Genomic DNA, 17,323 nt, shown 5'->3' with positions numbered 1-17,323 from the left:
AGGGGATCTATTCACCCCCTCTAGATAAGGTCTCATTGTCTAACACGGACATGCATCTCCTGACCACCCACTAATGTTTAAATAAATGATGTTTACAGAGATACATATTCAGATGTGCCTTTTACATATACGGATATGCATCTGCGAATTAAATTTTGACATAATAGGGGTGTTCTTCAATTTGGTTTAAGAAATGACTTACAAAGGTGTGTTTAAAAATGTATCTCTAAACTTCAGGGGCATCTGTGACTTTCCATAACGGTGGAGGAGAATATATAATGGTGGAAAGAGAAAACCCCATATTTTATGACCTTAATGGGCCGAACCACAAGATGACGTTGTAATAGAATCTAAAGGGGACAAAAAAAAATTAAATAATACATTTATTTCTTAAAAAAACCAATTTTTTTTACTAATTCAATCTTTAAGTTATAAAAAAAACAAAAAATTGCAATCTTTAATTAAAAAAATAATTGAGGACATCAATTACATAAAGTTTAATACAATTCAAGACTATTTAATAAGTCATTAAATTATTATAAATAAATGTATAATAAATGCTTAAAAAGCATAATCAAATAAAAATAGTTAGAGTGAAGACTAATTTTAGTCCTATTGAAAATAAGAAAGTTTAAGTTAATTTAAGGCTTAAATGTATTTTTGGTTCCAGTAAGTTATTTTTTGTCGTGAGTCTCTATATTTCACTTTCACGTTCGTTTTAGGAAAATTATACCTCGTACCCCTATCATTATCCCTCTACCCCTACATTTTTTAAAATATTCTAATTCTATCCTTTTAATTTATAAAATAATGTTATTATTTAATATTTACCATTTCACACCCCTACCAAAGTGCATCAGATAACTTGCAATCAAGTTATCCGGTTTGTAATTTTTCTTCACCGGATAACTTGCAGTCAAGTTATCCGGTTTGTAATTTTTCTTCACTGGATAACTTGCATTCAAGTTATCCGGTTTGTAATTTTTCTTCACCGGATAACTTGCAGTCAAGTTATCCGATTTGTAATAGTATAGATAACGATTTTATTTATTTTTGGCCACAGTTTTTCCTTGTTACCTAAACATTTTTATTTTTTATTTTATTTACTTTTGGCCACAGTTGTTCCTTGTTGCCTAAACTTTTTTTTTTTTTTTGGGTTAGTTAAAAACTATGCACCATCATCACTTTTAAATGGTTTTAGATTTTTTTTCCTAACAACCCTTTCGTGTTGGTTTGTGGGGTCAGTCGGTAATCCTGAAAGTAGTTTTAACTAATCCGAAAATTTTTTAAAAAAAAAAGTTTAGGTAACAAGGAACAACCGTGGCCAAAAGTAAATAAAATAAAAATTAAAAAAGTTTAGGCAACAAGGAAAAACCATGGTCAAAAGTAAATAAAATCGTTATCTATAATATTATAAACCGGATACCTTGACTGCAAGTTATCCGGGGAAGAAAAATTACAAATCGGATAACTTGACTGTAAGTTATCCGGTGAAGAAAAATTTCAAACCGGATAACTTGACTGCAAGTTATCCGGTGAAGAAAAATTACAAACCGGATAACTTGATAGCAAGTTATCTGATACACTTTGGTAGGGGTGTGAAATGGTAAATATTAAATAATAAAATTATTTTATAAATTAAAAGGATATAATTGTAATATTTTTAAAAATATAGGGGTAGAGGGATAATAGTAGGTATGAGGTATAATTTTCTCGTTTTAGTCCTAAAAATCAAAATCCGCAGGAAACCTGCAGATTTTCCTGTGAGTTTTGGCTCTAGGGACTAAACCTCAAGCAAAAAGTAAGATATAAGAACTCAAACAAAAAAAATTTACAGGGACGAAAATAAAAAACTCGCTAACTTACGGGGACCAAAATGCATTTAAGCCTTCATTTAATTATTAAAGAAAGTTAGATAGAAAAAAATTAAAATTTTGAACTAAGCATGGATTGAATTAGAGACCCTTTAGTCATTGGACAACATTCTCTATCACTGAACTAATGTATTTTTCATTTTTTAGTTTACAAATAATAGTTATATCAATCATTTTTTTATTACTTTTTAATTATTAGCAATACTTAATATATTTTGATATAAATATTCAAATAAAATGTACACCCACTAAAATTATATTTAAATATATTTTAAACTTATTTTTATTATTAAATATCATTCTTATTAAATATAAGTTTATTTATAAATATATGATTTTTAAGAAACACTGATGCGTTTTGATATTAGATCTGTAAATAAAATTCACATCCACTAAAAACACATTTAAATATTACTCAAACATATTTAAATTAATTTTAAAACTATTTTTTAATTTATAAATACATATTATATGTTAACTTGTAAATTTGGATGATATAAAAAATCACATTTTAATTACATTGTTTGAGTTCAAACACGTTTTAATAATATTTGAATATATTTGGATGTGTTTTGTAAATTATATAAAGGAATGAATGTTATTTTAGATGTTATTGTAAATTAATTTTAATTTATATAAAATAGTTTTGAAACATATTTAAATGTGGTTTTAGTAGGTTTGAATTTTAGTTGGAAATTTATTATCAAAATATATTGAGGATTACTAATATTTAAAAATTAATAAAAAATATATTGATATAAGTGTTATTTGTTAACATGAAAATAATTTGGGTCAGTAGAAATGATTGTCTCACAACCAAGAGGTTCTTGATGGTTGTACTCTTGCTTAGTGGAAAAAAACAAAAAAATACAAATATTAGATGAATTTAAAAATAATTGAAATAAAAATAATGAATTCACAATATAAAAAATAATATATATGACAATCTAGTCATCGAACTCTCTAATTTTTATTAGGAACCCTATGACTCTGATCATGGAATTTATATGAAACTTTGTGTGGTTGGTTATCAATATAATATAAAAATAAGACCGAAGTCTCATTTTAGTCTCTCACAAAAACTGTAGAGGTCAGATTAGTCCCTGAGGAAAAAAAATTCATATTAAATTCCTTATAAAATTTAACGGAGCCATGTTAGTCCCTCAACTAACATTTTTTTAAAATCGATTTTTTTTTTACTTTTGAACCGTGACTGAACTGCTAATAAAGACTCATTTTAGTCCCTCACAAAAAAGGAAGAGTCCAAATTAGTCCCTAAGAAAAAAAAAAGTCTATATTTAAACCCTTAAAATTGTGACCGAACTTCTATTTTACTGTAGATAAATCATCGCGATACCACGACGTTCTTTTCTTTATTTGGTTTATTATCAGGCTTATGGGTGAGTGACTATGGTTTTTGTTGTTATGTATTCTTGTGGATTACATGTCGTTATTGTTTTAGTTGTTAATGATCTTTTAGGAAGGTTTAGTTTTGTTAATACAGAGATTTAGGATAATTTCTTGCTTTTGTAAATAATACTTGTGGCGAAAATAATACACATGTTATGTTGGAAGAAAATTGCTTTATACCATATCACTTAGGTTTTGATGATAACAAAGTATTTAATGAAAGCTAGTCTATCTTGTCAAGTCCAGTCATAGTTTAAAAATACGAAAAAATCATTTGAAAAAAATATTAAAAGAGGGACTAACATGGCTCAGTTAAATTTTGTAAGGGATTAAATAAAGACCTTTTTTTTTCTTGGGATTAATTTGGACTCTCTCTTTTTTATGACGACTAAAATGGGTCTTCATTGGTGTTCCAGTCACGGTTCAAAAGTAAAAAAAAAAATCGGTTTGTAAAAAATATTAGTAGAAGGACTAACATGGCTCGGTTAAATAGAGACTTTTTTTTTTCAGGACTAATCTGACCTCTACAATTTTTATTTTTTTTCAGGACTAATCTGACCTCTACAATTTTTTTTAGGGATTTAAATGAGACTTCACTCTAAAAATAATAATAATAATAATGGATAGGATCATGTGATTAATGAAATTCTTTGTTAATATTGAATTGTTAAAGGGAATAATTCATTTCAAAGTTATTCCTGGATTGAAAGTATTCTCAAAATATGATTCCCATTAATAAAAAAATAAGATATTTCCTTTGATCTTCTTTATAAAAAATCTCTTTAAATTTATGAAGTAATTAATGTATTTTCTTTTATATATTATATATACAGTACAAATTACATTAATTACTAGATAAATTTAAAAAATAAAATTTTTATTATAATTAAAATTAGATGAAATGTTAAATATTAAAAATTAAAAATTAAAAGTGCCATTTTCAAAATGATATTTTCATATTAATTTTGTAACATATACCGTGTTAATATTTTCCCAATAATATTAATAAGTATATAACCAAAAATGATTAAAGTATGAAACTTTTCATTTCTCTACTATTTATTATATTTTTATTCATTTTAATAATTATTTTCCATTTTCATCTTCTAATAATATTTATTTTAATCTTTTACAAACTTAAATAAGTTTATCTATTACTAAAAATTAAAACAGAAACCTTGACCCAAAAAAATTTTAAAACAAAAACTAGATATAAAAAATAAACAAAAAAATGAATTTAAAATTTAAAAAGTTAAAAAAAATCATAAAAGTAATAATAAAAGATAAAAGAAGAAAATAACATTTAAACCCAAAATAATAAAATAACAATAATAGCATAATCTATATTCTACAGAATAAACACCAAGTGATGTCGACCGAAACAATACAGTACTTCAATTCACTGCATTAACGCAGTCCCTACAATCATGCAACCAATCATCCGTAGCCGTCTGATCCAGATCAGACGGTTTTCATTATAAACTAGCTTTTCTGAATTATAATATAAAAATTAACCTTATTTTTACTAAACCGTGCGATTAACATCAAACGGTTACAAATACAGTGACAACATAGAATCTATTTTCATATATACGAGGTTGTCGTTTTTGTGACGATGATGTCACGTGTTCGGTTTGTTCTATAGTTCCGTAAACAAAAACAAACGAACCATGACATGTTCTGTTTTTTTCGGAACCATTCATAAAAAATCCTCAAATTCTGTTTCTCTTCGCTAAATCCACTCTCTACAAAATCCTCAAAAATCTTCTTCACTTTCATTCATCTACATACACTACTCTTCTCTTTCTCTTCACAATATATAACCACCATTTCATCGTCTTTCTCTTTTGCTTAGGAAGAAAGTAATCGATCATGGCTCCAAGCTTATCTGAGAAAAAGGAGAAGCTTCTTCCAGTGAAGGGGGGTGATATTGATTATTCACATATTGGAATAGGTTTGCAACGAGAACAGGAAGAATCTAAGGTGATGAGGTTAAAGAAGAAGGTGAAACGTGTTGCTAACATGGCGTATGAAATGGGTCGTGCTGATCCGAGGAAGATTATATTTGCGGCTAAAATGGCTCTTGCTTTGATTCTTATATCACTTTTGATTTTTCTTAAAGAACCCTTTAAGGATATGACTCGTCACTCGGTTTGGGCTATTCTAACTGTTGTTGTCGTCTTTGAATTCAGTATAGGTAATTCTGTTTTCACTGTAAATAATTTGCTTTTTATTTATTTATATCACTGCATTGTATATGTTTGATTATATGTAGAAGCTAGTTCATGTAGTTAATTCATGCAGAATCTTTTTTCGTTACGTAACGGATTGCTTGCGTTGGTTCAATTATGCAGGGGCGACATTGAGCAAGGGGTTTAATAGAGGGTTAGGGACGTTATCGGCGGGAGGACTTGCGGTAGGAATGGGAGAGTTATCGGCATTGGCAGGAGATTGGGAGGAAGTTATAGTTATTTTTAATACGTTTGTGGTTGGATTTTGTGCTACCTATGCAAAGCTTTATCCATCTTTGAAGCCTTATGAGTATGGTTTCCGTGTGTTCTTGATTACTTATTGCTACATTACGGTATCGGGTTATCATACGGGTGAGTTTCTTGATACATCCGTAAGTAGATTTTTGCTCATTGCACTTGGTGCTGCTGTGTCTTTGGGAGTGAATGTCTGTATATATCCTATCTGGGCTGGGGAGGATCTGCATAATCTTGTGACCAAGAATTTCATGGGTGTTGCAACCTCTTTGGAAGGTACTTTTTAACATTTTTCTCATCATCACATTTTTATTTGTAGTTACTATATAATATCATGTGAGGGCAAGCATTGGTGCAATGGTAAGGTGATTCCTTTTGATTTAGAGGTCAAATTTTCAAATTCTGATAACAGGCTTTCTAGTTGTAACTACATCAGACTGCAATTGTACTTAATCAACGTTGTAACAGTGCAGCGTAACATAATGGACGCAATAACCACTACGAATTATGTTGTGTTCACACAAATTATTTTTCTATCTTTCATTTCTCTTTATCATACAGATTTAGAGAGTGTTTTAAAAGGATTAAAGATTGAAGTAATAGACAAATGATAATGAGATACATTTGATGTTTTAGAAGGGAAAAAAATACGTGACTTATAATACAAGTAAAAAAAACTAAGATTTTAAGCCGTAACGACCTGCAATGCCTACAATCACAATGGTCATATCCACATCTGCAACCACAATTTAACATGATTATTGGCAATAGATTTTTTTTGGAATGAACCAAGTATTTTCTGCACCCTAAAATTTTACACTATTGCATTTTCATTATTGGATTTGAACACAAGACATTTGATAGTTGGTAGATATACATAAATATGAGAGTTTTCAATAATATTTGAATATAGGCATTTTGGAATATATAGTATATATCAATTCAGTGATTTTTTTAATCTATAAGCAAATGCTTAATACTACTAAAATTTATAACTTTGGGTATGGATGGAGTTTTATTTAGTTTTCTGCTGCTTAACCTTGTTTTATGGATTGATTGAATTGAACAACTTTGTCGAACATGTTTTCAGGAGTTGTAAATCACTATCTTAACTGTGTTGAATACGAGAAAGTACCATCCAAAATTCTGACATATCAAGCGGCTGCTGAGGATCCAGTTTACAGTGGCTACAGATCAGCGGTTGAATCTACAAGTAACGAGGAATCATTGGTACTATCTACTTCAGTTTTCTGTCTCTTTCATCAATATTTTACTTTTCATCATAAATGACTCATTGACACATGTTATTGATTGAAGTTGGGATTTGCTGTGTGGGAACCACCTCATGGTCGATACAAAAGTCTTAAATATCCATGGAAGAATTATGTCAAAGTAAGTGGGGCTCTTAGACATTGTGCATTTATGGTCATGGCCATGCATGGATGCATACTTTCCGAAATTCAGGTACTTCTAATCATTTGCAAACTTTTCTGTAAAACTGTTTTTGTTTTCGATACGATGATAATACTAAACTTTCTTCTTGATATATACAGGCTCCTGCTGAGAAGAGACAGGTTTTCAAAAATGAGCTGAAGAGGGTAGGTTCCGAAGGAGCAAAAGTGTTGCGCGAACTAGGAAACAAAGTCAAGAAGATGGAGAAACTAGGCAGGGGAGATTTGTTATACGAAGTGCACGAAGCTGCAGAAGCATTGCAACAGAAGATCGATAAAAAATCTTACCTCCTAGTAAACTCGGAGCTCTGGGAAATCGGAAGCCGTCCCAGAGAAGAAACTGATAATAATCATTCTAAAGGCCTCTTTGACATGGAGGAAGATAGAAAATTTCTAGAGTACAAGTCTCTAAGTGAAGCTGTACTTGATCTTAGATCGATTGAAGTTCAAAACAATTGGGATGGAGAAACTACCAATAATGCTGACAATTCGGCTGTGCCTGCTTCTATTGCCAATGAAAACATGTGTATGAAACAACAACAACAGTCTTGGCCTGCTCATGTTTACTATAAACCAGATGCCAAGGCGAAAGTGGAAGAATCGAAAACTCTCGAAAGTGCTAGTTCCTTGTCTCTAACGACGTTTACATCGCTTCTGATTGAGTTTGTAGCAAGGCTTCAAAACTTGGTGGATTCATTTGAAGAATTGGGTGAGAAAGCTAACTTTAAGGACCCCCTTGAACCAGTTGTGGTAACCTCTGGCGGATTTTGGAGCAGATTGTTCAACCGCTTCAGATCGTAGAATTATGTGCAGTAACTGCATCGATTGAATCCGTTTTGACAAATGTGACAGAAATCTTTAGAGCTAGAGCAAATACTTAATTTTTTTACATAGTATTTTTAAAAATGTATACAGATTTTCCTATTTATATCATAATATCAGAAAAGAATACAATTTTGAACTAAAATAAACTCGACTCGTCATGTTGCTTCCCCATGAAGACGATAGTTTGGCACGGCAAGCAAGTGCTTGGCTCTTGGGATTGACAGACCAAATTTTTCTGTCATGTCCAAATCATTTGGAGTCATACTCGATGGAAGTTCCCAAGAAAAACAATGCACTAGTTGAGCGACAACAAGTTTAACTGTAGTTAGTCCCAAGTTTATCCCGGGACACCCTCTTCGACCAAAACCAAATGGTATAAATTGGAAATCATTTCCACGGTAGTCTAAATTTTTATCGACGAATCTCTCTGGATAAAACTCTTCAGCATTGTCGGACCATATCTTAGAATCTCTTCCTATTGCCCATAAATTCACAATTATTCTTGATTTCTTTTCTAGAAAATAACCATCAACCACAGCATCCTCAGTTGACACGCGTGGCACGAGTGGTCCCGCGGGATATAATCTCAATGTCTCCATGATCACAATATCTAAGTAACTTAACTTCGACAAATCTTTTTCCTCCACCATTTTGTTCACCCCAACCACATTATCTAACTCTTGTTGGAGATTTTTCATTACTCTTGGATGTCTCATGAGCTCGGATAAAGCCCACTCCACGACAGTTGCAGAAGTTTCGAATGCACCAGCAATCATGTCTAAGACGATAGCCTTTATCTTTGAAGGTATACATACCTGAAGATCAAAAACTCGAAGAAAAGGAACATAATCAGCTAGATTAAAAGCACCAGAAAGGTTCATCCCTTGTTGAATGAGCCTCTTCAAATCAAAAACCTCATCTATACTACACCCCACCACCATTTTACACACAATATCCATTACAACATCATGCACAAACTCGCTCACATCAACAACCTCACTCGAACTCGCAGCTTTCTTCAACAACTTCAAAGCTAATTCCATTTCTCTCTTCCTCAAAGAGGCAAACGAGTCAACTTTCGAAACACTCAAAAGCTGCAGAGTACAAATCTTCCTCATGTTACGCCAATACGCACCATATTCAGCGAAAACTAACCCTTTAGAACCATAAGACAGGTAGTGCGTGGCTTCGAGTTTAGGACGGCTGGCGAAAGCAAGGTCATTTGCTTTGAGGAACTGTTCGGCTGCTGAAGAGGAAGAGACTATGACTGTTGGGACTTGGCCTAACCGGAGTGACATGATAGGACCGTGTTTTTTGGATAAGGCTTCGAGGGACCGGTGTGGGAGGGTGCCTAACATGTGGAGGTTACCGATGAGAGGATAGCCCGATGGACCGGATGGATGTTTCCTGTCATGTTTAGGTTGTTTTGGACGGAGGAAGAAGGTTGTGGTGACGATGAGAATGAAGGAGAGTGTGAAAATGAGGAATAATGGTAACATGTTATGGTTGAAAGATGAAAAATGAAAGAGTAGGTTTTTTTTGTCTCTGGTTTATGATAACTACCAACCACTTGAAAGCCGCTGGTCATGTCTTTAAAGTCTGTCTAACCACTTTAGTGGTTAACTATTTCATGGAAATAAAACTCTCTTTTTTAACTCGTTCTTTCATCGAATAAAAGAATAAATATTAAGAGTGTTCATAGTGCTCATCTTTTTCTTGAACTCTATCGTTGCGAGTAATATATTTATAAATATAAAAGTTGATGTAAAATATGTAAAGAAGTGTGAATAAGTTAAGTAAAATGGTAGGTGGACTTAGAAATGGTCAATTAGTTGGAAATTGAATGAGCAAACAAACATAAATTGCCGGAATGAAAAGTAAAGAAATAATAAAGGGGACAACTTCTCTACCCACCTCAAAAAGTTGGGTAGTTAACATTCCACCAATCACATTGCATCATTTAGTTTTATCTTATTTAATTAATTATTAAATAATATATTTTTTAGTTGTTTCCAAAACATTTTACATTGAAGGTAACTTTAGCCAACTTTTTGAATTGGGTAGATAAGAATTCACCAATAATAAACTATAATTTTTCACCAATTTGTTAAAGTTTAGTGACGTTAGTATGGTTTGTTTTTTCCCATTGAATTTCACAATTGTTATTGCTTTGTTTGGAGTCACTAATTTGCAAAGAATTCTATGATAGGAAGGTGCATAGAGTTTTGAATTTTTATTTATCCAATTTAAAAAGTTAAGTAACACCATCTCCAACGCAAGTTATTTTCCGTCCGTCAGTTGTCAATTTTTTTAAAACATGCAATCCGCCACACATGTATAGGGTGAAATGCAATGCAACTGTGCTTTTTATTAAAATAATATTAAAAATGTAGCCGTTGCTCAACGGCTCTTCTTCTTTTTTTCTTTTTTCTTTTAAATTTTGTTTGGTTATAAATAGAAGTCAATATTTTTCAAATTGTATCTCATAAATTTATTTCTCTCACAATTTTATCATCCTATTCGGTGTTTTAAAAACTGGACCGGACATCAAACCGGTGAGGGTATTGAGTCATTGGTTTATTGGTCGAACCGCTGAGTCACTGGTCGAACCACATGACTAAATCAGATTAAATCGGATAACTCAGTTGAATAGACCGGTCGTTATAACAAAATTATATAGGTATAAAACATGTCGAACATGATGATTCAGTCTCTACAATATATAACTGGCACTTAAATTTTTTAAAAATATCATATCCTAAATAAATTCACAAGTTCAAAATTTAAATTCAAATTTTAAACACAGGTATTACACAATAAAATAGTACAAAATTACAAAGTATATATTTGCAAACAAAATTTAATTGCAAAATAATCTAATTGAATAAATTATACTAAAGTAGCTTCATTGTCTATTAAATTTAATTTCAAAGAAAAAGTTATTTCAATGTTGGTATCTCCTTCTTCGATATCAAAATCATGTGCAACAAAATTAACCGCACCTGAAACATCTTTATTTTAATTTTTTTATTTTAATTTTTCATTTATATAATTAAAATGATGTTGTTTCTTAAACCAACATTCATTTTGAGCCTTACATCTGTTGTTTCTTAAACCATGAACCAAGCCAAGTTACAACATTCAAAAGTCTTAATTGAGACAAGGTTAACTACGAAAGCATATTAAGCAGGATTTTGTTATACTGACTCCTATGTTTATTAAAACTATTTCTAACCACTACGCTTATTCAAACATTCATTTCTAACCGTCCAGTCCTAATTCATAACGAACTTCGATTTTAAAACTGGCAAGCGCATCGCATTGGAGTTACTTCTCAAAGGGTACAACGTCATCTACGAATATACACCTAGCATCAAGGAGATCTCGAAATTGGTTAATCAAAGGCGATCATTTCTAATAAAGACTCTTGAATAGGGGAACCATATCCAGAGGGTTATCCTAAATAGGGGCAAAATTTCAAGGCTTACAGGGGCATGCGATCAAACATCCTATTTACTAGGGGCATTCTTCCTAAGGTCCAATCGACCTAGGTCACATCTCGAAGCAATAAAAATCAGGGGCATGTCAAGCTTGGGATAAATTCAAATGGATATAACACTATGGATAACCCTCCATATCCTGGAGATCAAGAGCATAACCTTCAACCTAAACGTCGAAGCATATGACAAGGTTATTTCTCGGGGCACTTCCTTCATAATCGGAGATCATAGGCATCTTTTTCCACAAAATATTGGGGCATTGGATATCAAATCCATAAGGTAAACAATTAAAAAGGTTAAAGGTGTGGAGAACCTCGAAAAGGTTAAAGGTGCGAATTGCAAAAGGTGAAAGACGTGGAGGACTTCGAGATTTCAAAGGCTCGGAGTAATATAAAGGGTCAAACTGGGGGAAAGGCGCACAACAAAAGGAAAAGGCGTTCTCACACTTTACAACATCCGACAAATGTTTCTCCTAACTACGATCTTCAAAGTTCAAAAGCAGGTATTGGGAAATCACGCTAGCACCCAACAACCTTACAACTTTAACAAGCTATATACGCTTTTGGTTACCAACAACCTAGCATTGGAGCATCATGCAAATATACATAAGTCATGCATTACATACATTGGTTAATACATTACAACATTCAAGTCATCACTCTGGTACTAAACCATACTATCCACCGGTTTCCCGGTAACCTTACCAATGACAATAACCTTACTGTTGGTTTATTTCCAATTGCGTGATTGACGTTTTTTGGTAACCATACCGATGACAGTAACCTTATTGTTGGTTCATTTCCAATCGCCTGATTGACGTATCCCGGTAACCTTACCGATGACAGTAACCTTACTGTTAGTTTATTTCCAATCGCCTGATTGACGTATCCCAATAACCTTACCGATGACTAGCAACCTTGCGGAGATATTCACCCCAATCACCTGATTGATGTATTCCGGTAACCTTACCAATGATAGTAACCTTGCTTTTTATTTCACTCATAAACAAACTACGCATACGCATAAGCATAAGCGTTGTCCATATTACCAAGCCGGCATAAGCATAGCCGTGGTGTAGGGGCGAACATGGATTAAACAGGTTCAATGAGTTTAAGGAGATAAAATCTCGGGATTACATCAGCATACATACATACGCATTAGCATATACATATCATCTAGTGCATTCACATATTACAAAAGCCTAGTTTCCGACCCTCAAGTCGTGAGTCTCCAACCCTCAGGTTGTGATTGGTTTGTTTTCTGACCCCCGAGTCGTGAGTTTCCAACCCTCGTGTTGTGATTGGTTTATTTTCCGACCCTCGAGTCGTGAGTGTCCAACCCTCGTGTTGTGATTGGTTTGTTTTCCGACCCTCGAGTCGTGAGTTTCCAACCATCGTGTTGTGATTGGTTTGTTCTCCGACCCTTCAAGTCGTGAGTTTCCAACCCTCGTGTTGTGATTGGTTTGTTTTCTGACCCTCGAATCGTGAGTTTCCAACCCTCGTGTTGTGATTGGTTTATTTTCCGACCCTCGAGTCGTGAGTTTCCAACCCTCGTGTTGTGATTGGTTTGTTTTCCGACCCTTGAGTCGTGAATGTCCGACCCTCGAGTCGTGAGTTTCTAAACATATCATTTTCTTTCCGACCCTCGAGTCGCGGGCATCATCTTCATACATCTACGGGATACCGTCAAGGACTTTAGGCGGATAAACTTGCTAGCGCTATAGCAAGTGAATCTTTTTCATGCAGGTAAGTTTGCTAGAACTATAACAAATGATTCCTCTTATGCAGGTACGCTTGTCAGAACCATGGGAGGTAATTCCTTTGATATAGGTAAGTTTGCTAGAACTATAGCAAATGATTTCTCTTATGCAGGTAAGCTTGTCCGAACCAGGGCAAGTGACTCCTATTGCTGCAGGTAAGCTTATCTAAACAAGGGCAAGTGACTCCTATTGGTGCAGGTAAGCTTGTCCGAACAAGGGCGAGTGACTCCTATTGGTGCAGGTAAACTTGTCCGAACAAGGGTAAGTGACTCCTATTGGTGTAGGTAAGCTTGTCCGAACCAAGGCAAGTGACTCCTATTGGTGCAGGTAAGCTTGTCCGAGCAAGGGAAAGTGACTCCTATTGGTGCAGGTAAGCTTGTCCGAGCAAGGGAAGGTGACTCCTATTGGTGCAGGTAAGCTTGTCCGAACAAGCGCAAGTGACTTCTATTGGTGCAGGTAAGCTTGTCCGAACAAGGGCAAGTGACTCCTATTGGTGCAGGTAAGCTTGTCCGAACAAGGGCAAGTGACTCCTATTGGTGCAGGTAAGCTTGCCCGAACGAGGGCAAGTGACTCCTATTAGTGCAGGTAAACTTGTCTGAACGAGGGCAAGTGACTCCTATTGGTGCAGGTAAGCTTGTCCGAACGAGGACAACTGACTCCTATTGGTGCAGGTAAACTTGTCTGAACCAGGGCAAGCGACTCCTATTGGTGCGGGTGAGCTTGCTAGAACTATAGCAAGTGATCCTTTTGGGTTACACAAACTACGAAAACTTACTAGAACTATAGTAAGTGGGGTTTCACAAACTGCAAAAGCTTGCTAGCACTATAGCAAGTTAATTATCTTCTACACAGCAAACGGCGAACCCTCGCTATTGCTAGCTACATTTGTTCATCACGTTAGTCCCTCGACAATGATCTACTTCAAAAATACAAGGGGTTTTACAACAGGGTTTTACAAAGGGTTCCTCAATTGGGTTTATCACATTAGTCCTTCGGCAATGATCTTCTCCAAAACATCGTCAATAACAAACAAATGTTTTATTTTTCTTTTCCAAAGTTACTAACATACTTCGACTAACATAGTTAATAGTCATGCATCATTCAAATTACATACCTCATTCATACATAGTGCATATACATACATGGCTCTCATTTATTTTGAGAAGCTCACTGCATCATACATTACATGCATCATAACATTGCATAAAAATAAGGTTGCCTTTTCACGCCATGCTACAATCAAAGCACCTGTTGGAGGTCAAAGTGGTAAGGGAATTAATGATGAAGGTGATGGACTGAATGTAGTTGGAGGTCAAAGTGGTGATTCTCTTGATGATGAAGGTGAGGGAGTGAATGTAGTTGGTGGTCACAATGGTAATACTCTTAATGATGAAGGTGAGAGACTGAATGTACTTGGTGGTCATATTGATGATGCTCTTAATAATAAAGGTGATGGACTAAATGTATTTGGTGGTCAGAGTGGTGATGCTCTCAATGATGAAGGTGATGTGTATAATGGGAAAGATACAAGCTCTGATGATAGTGATGATGAGACTTATAATTATGATAGTGCCTTGGAAGTTGATTTTGAGGATTCTGATCAGAGTGAAAATTGTGATGAAGAACCACTTGAATACCTACTTGAATATAAGGGAGATTAAGAGAGAACTAGCAAAAAAAAACAAAACGGGAAGATGACAATGAAGATGAGATGGGTAGTGTAAATGGAAGTGAGGAGTTAGAAAGTGGTTGTGAAAGTGATGGTAATGATGGGGGGAACATCCAAGAAGAAGTATCCAATATTCAAGTTATTGAAAGATATGTCAAACTACAAATGGGAGTTGTGAACTTTTCTACTTCAAGTTGTGAATTCAAGGAAGTAACACATGTTATCCAATCAAGTAGAAACCTAAAGTTTAGAAAATATTGTTAGTGTTAATAAGACAAAGGAAATTAGGGCAAGATCTATAGCAAGGGACATGGTGGATGGTTCATTTTTAGGAGATTACACTAGGGTTTATTATTATTGTCATACCTATGGAAGAGAGTATTGATGATACTAGACCTTATTTCAAAAGGTTGTATGTGTGTTATATTATTTGCAAAGAAAGTTTCAAGTTGTCTAGGCATGTGATTGGTTTGGATGAATGCTTCTTAAAGGGTCTCAGTGGAGGTCAGATTCTGGAAGCAATTGGTGTAGATCCTAATGACCAGATGCTCCCAATTGCCTTTGTTGTTGTAGAGGGGGAAATAAAGGATAACTGGCCATGGTTTCTAGAGCTTCTCATTGCTGATTTGGGAGGCAGAGATGAATGCCTAACCTATACATTCATATCAAATCAGCAGAAGGTATCAATGTACTTATGTTCACACATTTATTTCCTAATTTTGTGATAATTATTTGTAACTTATTTTTGGGGTATTTTTTACAGGGTCTTCTTCCTGCAATGGATGAACTACTTCCTAATGTCCAACATACGTTTTGTGTGAGGCACTTATATAACAATCTTAGAAAGAAATTTCCTGAAAAATTATTGAAGGAGATTATCTGGAAAGCTGCTTAATCAACTTATCCACAACCATGGGAGAGTGAAATGCTAAAAATGAAAGAGATCAATCAAGATGCTTTCAAGCACATGATGCAAAACACCACCCAGATTTTAGAGTAAATATTTCTTCAAGACACAATCCAAATGTGACTCTGTTCTGAATAATATGTTTAAGGCATTCAATAATGTGATTGTAGAGTCAAGGGCTAAGTCATTGGTGATCATGCTTGAGGAAATAAGGACACAATAAGTCAACATGTAGCAGGATCAGGCAAATTTGACACAATAAGTCAACATGTAAGAGGACACCAACTACATACTCATCTGAGTGACCCACTCAGTCAAGGGCCACACCACAAACTCAGCCACCAAGTTAACCCACTTAGTAAAGGGCCACACCACCAACTCAACCACCAAGTCAACTCACTCAATTAAGGGCTACACCACCAACTCAACCCACTCAATCAAGGGTTACACAGTCAACTCAGCCACCAAGTCAAACCACTCAGTCAAGGGTTATTACACACTTAATCTCAGCCACCAAGTCAAACCACTTAGTCAAGGGCTAAACATTCAACTCAGCCACCAAGTCAAACCACTTAGTCAAGGGCTACACGATCAACTCAACAAGGAGGGAAGCCAAAAAAGTTACATGTTAGGAAGGCATCTGTCATGCAGGTTCCAATAACCAGGCGAAGTGCGTCACAAAATGCACTTGGCCCTACCACCAGGAGGACCACGCTAACAAAAAGATTCAATCCAAAGAAGACCAATTAGTCATGTTCATTTCTGTTCTGTTCTATTTCATGTCTGTTTTGTAACATCTTATGTGATGTCTTTTTTAAGAACATGGCACTCTATGTCTGTTTTGTAACAACTTATGCAATGCATGTTTTGAGAATCTTGGGTGTGTAATGTCTATTTTAAGAACATAGTTTATCAGGTAACCACTGTTGTTTTGAACAAGGTTTATGAATCGAGTAGTGCAAGTTGGTTATGATTCAAGTTTCTTATCACTTGACTGATTCAAGTTATCACAAGGTTTATTTATGATTAATGCCAAAACTTATACTGTAACATTACTGAATTGGTACAACAAATTCATGCCAAAATTTATACTACATAACTGGTATATAATGAAACAGGGATTGTCAATTGATACATCAAGCTGGTACATAGTTATAACATCTTGAATACTACAACAAAAAACACAACATAAAGCATTAACTTCCAAAACTTTTTCCACTTGATTATGTTCTTCAAAGCAACTTCTAATTCCATATTAGTGCGGTGGAATTGTTCAACCTCTTTTTTGGCTTCATCGATCTCTTTAGGTAACACATCTATCTTGCTTTGTTGTTTCATCACGAATTCCCCCTTCTCATCTCTAGCTTCATAATAGAATCATTCAAAGAATCCACAACTAACATCACTATATCCATATACAAATTAACAACAACATAGTTCAG

General features: G+C 34.2%; 2 protein-coding genes across 2 annotated transcripts; one reads left to right on the top strand and one right to left on the bottom strand.

The window, feature by feature from the left end:
• Nucleotides 1-4,993: 4,993 nt before the first annotated feature.
• Nucleotides 4,994-8,110, top strand: LOC131631045 (aluminum-activated malate transporter 9-like). The gene is made up of 5 exons (XM_058901804.1): nucleotides 4,994-5,481; nucleotides 5,639-6,046; nucleotides 6,861-7,000; nucleotides 7,088-7,234; nucleotides 7,324-8,110. Exons 1-5 carry the CDS (start codon nucleotides 5,157-5,159, stop codon nucleotides 8,020-8,022), a joined length of 1,719 nt encoding a protein of 572 aa, XP_058757787.1. The 5' UTR covers nucleotides 4,994-5,156; the 3' UTR covers nucleotides 8,023-8,110.
• A 46-nt stretch (nucleotides 8,111-8,156) lies between these two features.
• Nucleotides 8,157-9,621, bottom strand: LOC131631047 (cytochrome P450 CYP736A12-like). Its single transcript, XM_058901806.1, has one exon. It carries the CDS (start codon nucleotides 9,543-9,545, stop codon nucleotides 8,202-8,204), a length of 1,344 nt encoding a protein of 447 aa, XP_058757789.1. The 5' UTR covers nucleotides 9,546-9,621; the 3' UTR covers nucleotides 8,157-8,201.
• Nucleotides 9,622-17,323: the final 7,702 nt, after the last annotated feature.

This window comes from Vicia villosa, unplaced genomic scaffold (genome assembly GCF_029867415.1).
Source record: "Vicia villosa cultivar HV-30 ecotype Madison, WI unplaced genomic scaffold, Vvil1.0 ctg.000759F_1_1, whole genome shotgun sequence".
Taxonomy (NCBI): Eukaryota; Viridiplantae; Streptophyta; class Magnoliopsida; order Fabales; family Fabaceae; genus Vicia; species Vicia villosa.
Note: the sequence above shows the minus strand (reverse complement) of the source record. Positions and strands in the feature narration are given on the sequence as shown.

Excerpts from the sequence above, each read along its gene's own strand:
- LOC131631045 (XM_058901804.1), top strand. The coding sequence starts at position 5,157 with ATGGCTCCAAGCTTATCTGAGAAAAAGGAGAAGCTTCTTCCAGTGAAG. Across the intron at positions 6,047-6,860 it reads TGTTGCAACCTCTTTGGAAG|GAGTTGTAAATCACTATCTT; the intron begins GTACTTTTTAAC and ends ACATGTTTTCAG. Across the intron at positions 7,235-7,323 it reads GCATACTTTCCGAAATTCAG|GCTCCTGCTGAGAAGAGACA; the intron begins GTACTTCTAATC and ends TGATATATACAG.
- LOC131631047 (XM_058901806.1), bottom strand. The coding sequence starts at position 9,545 with ATGTTACCATTATTCCTCATTTTCACACTCTCCTTCATTCTCATCGTC.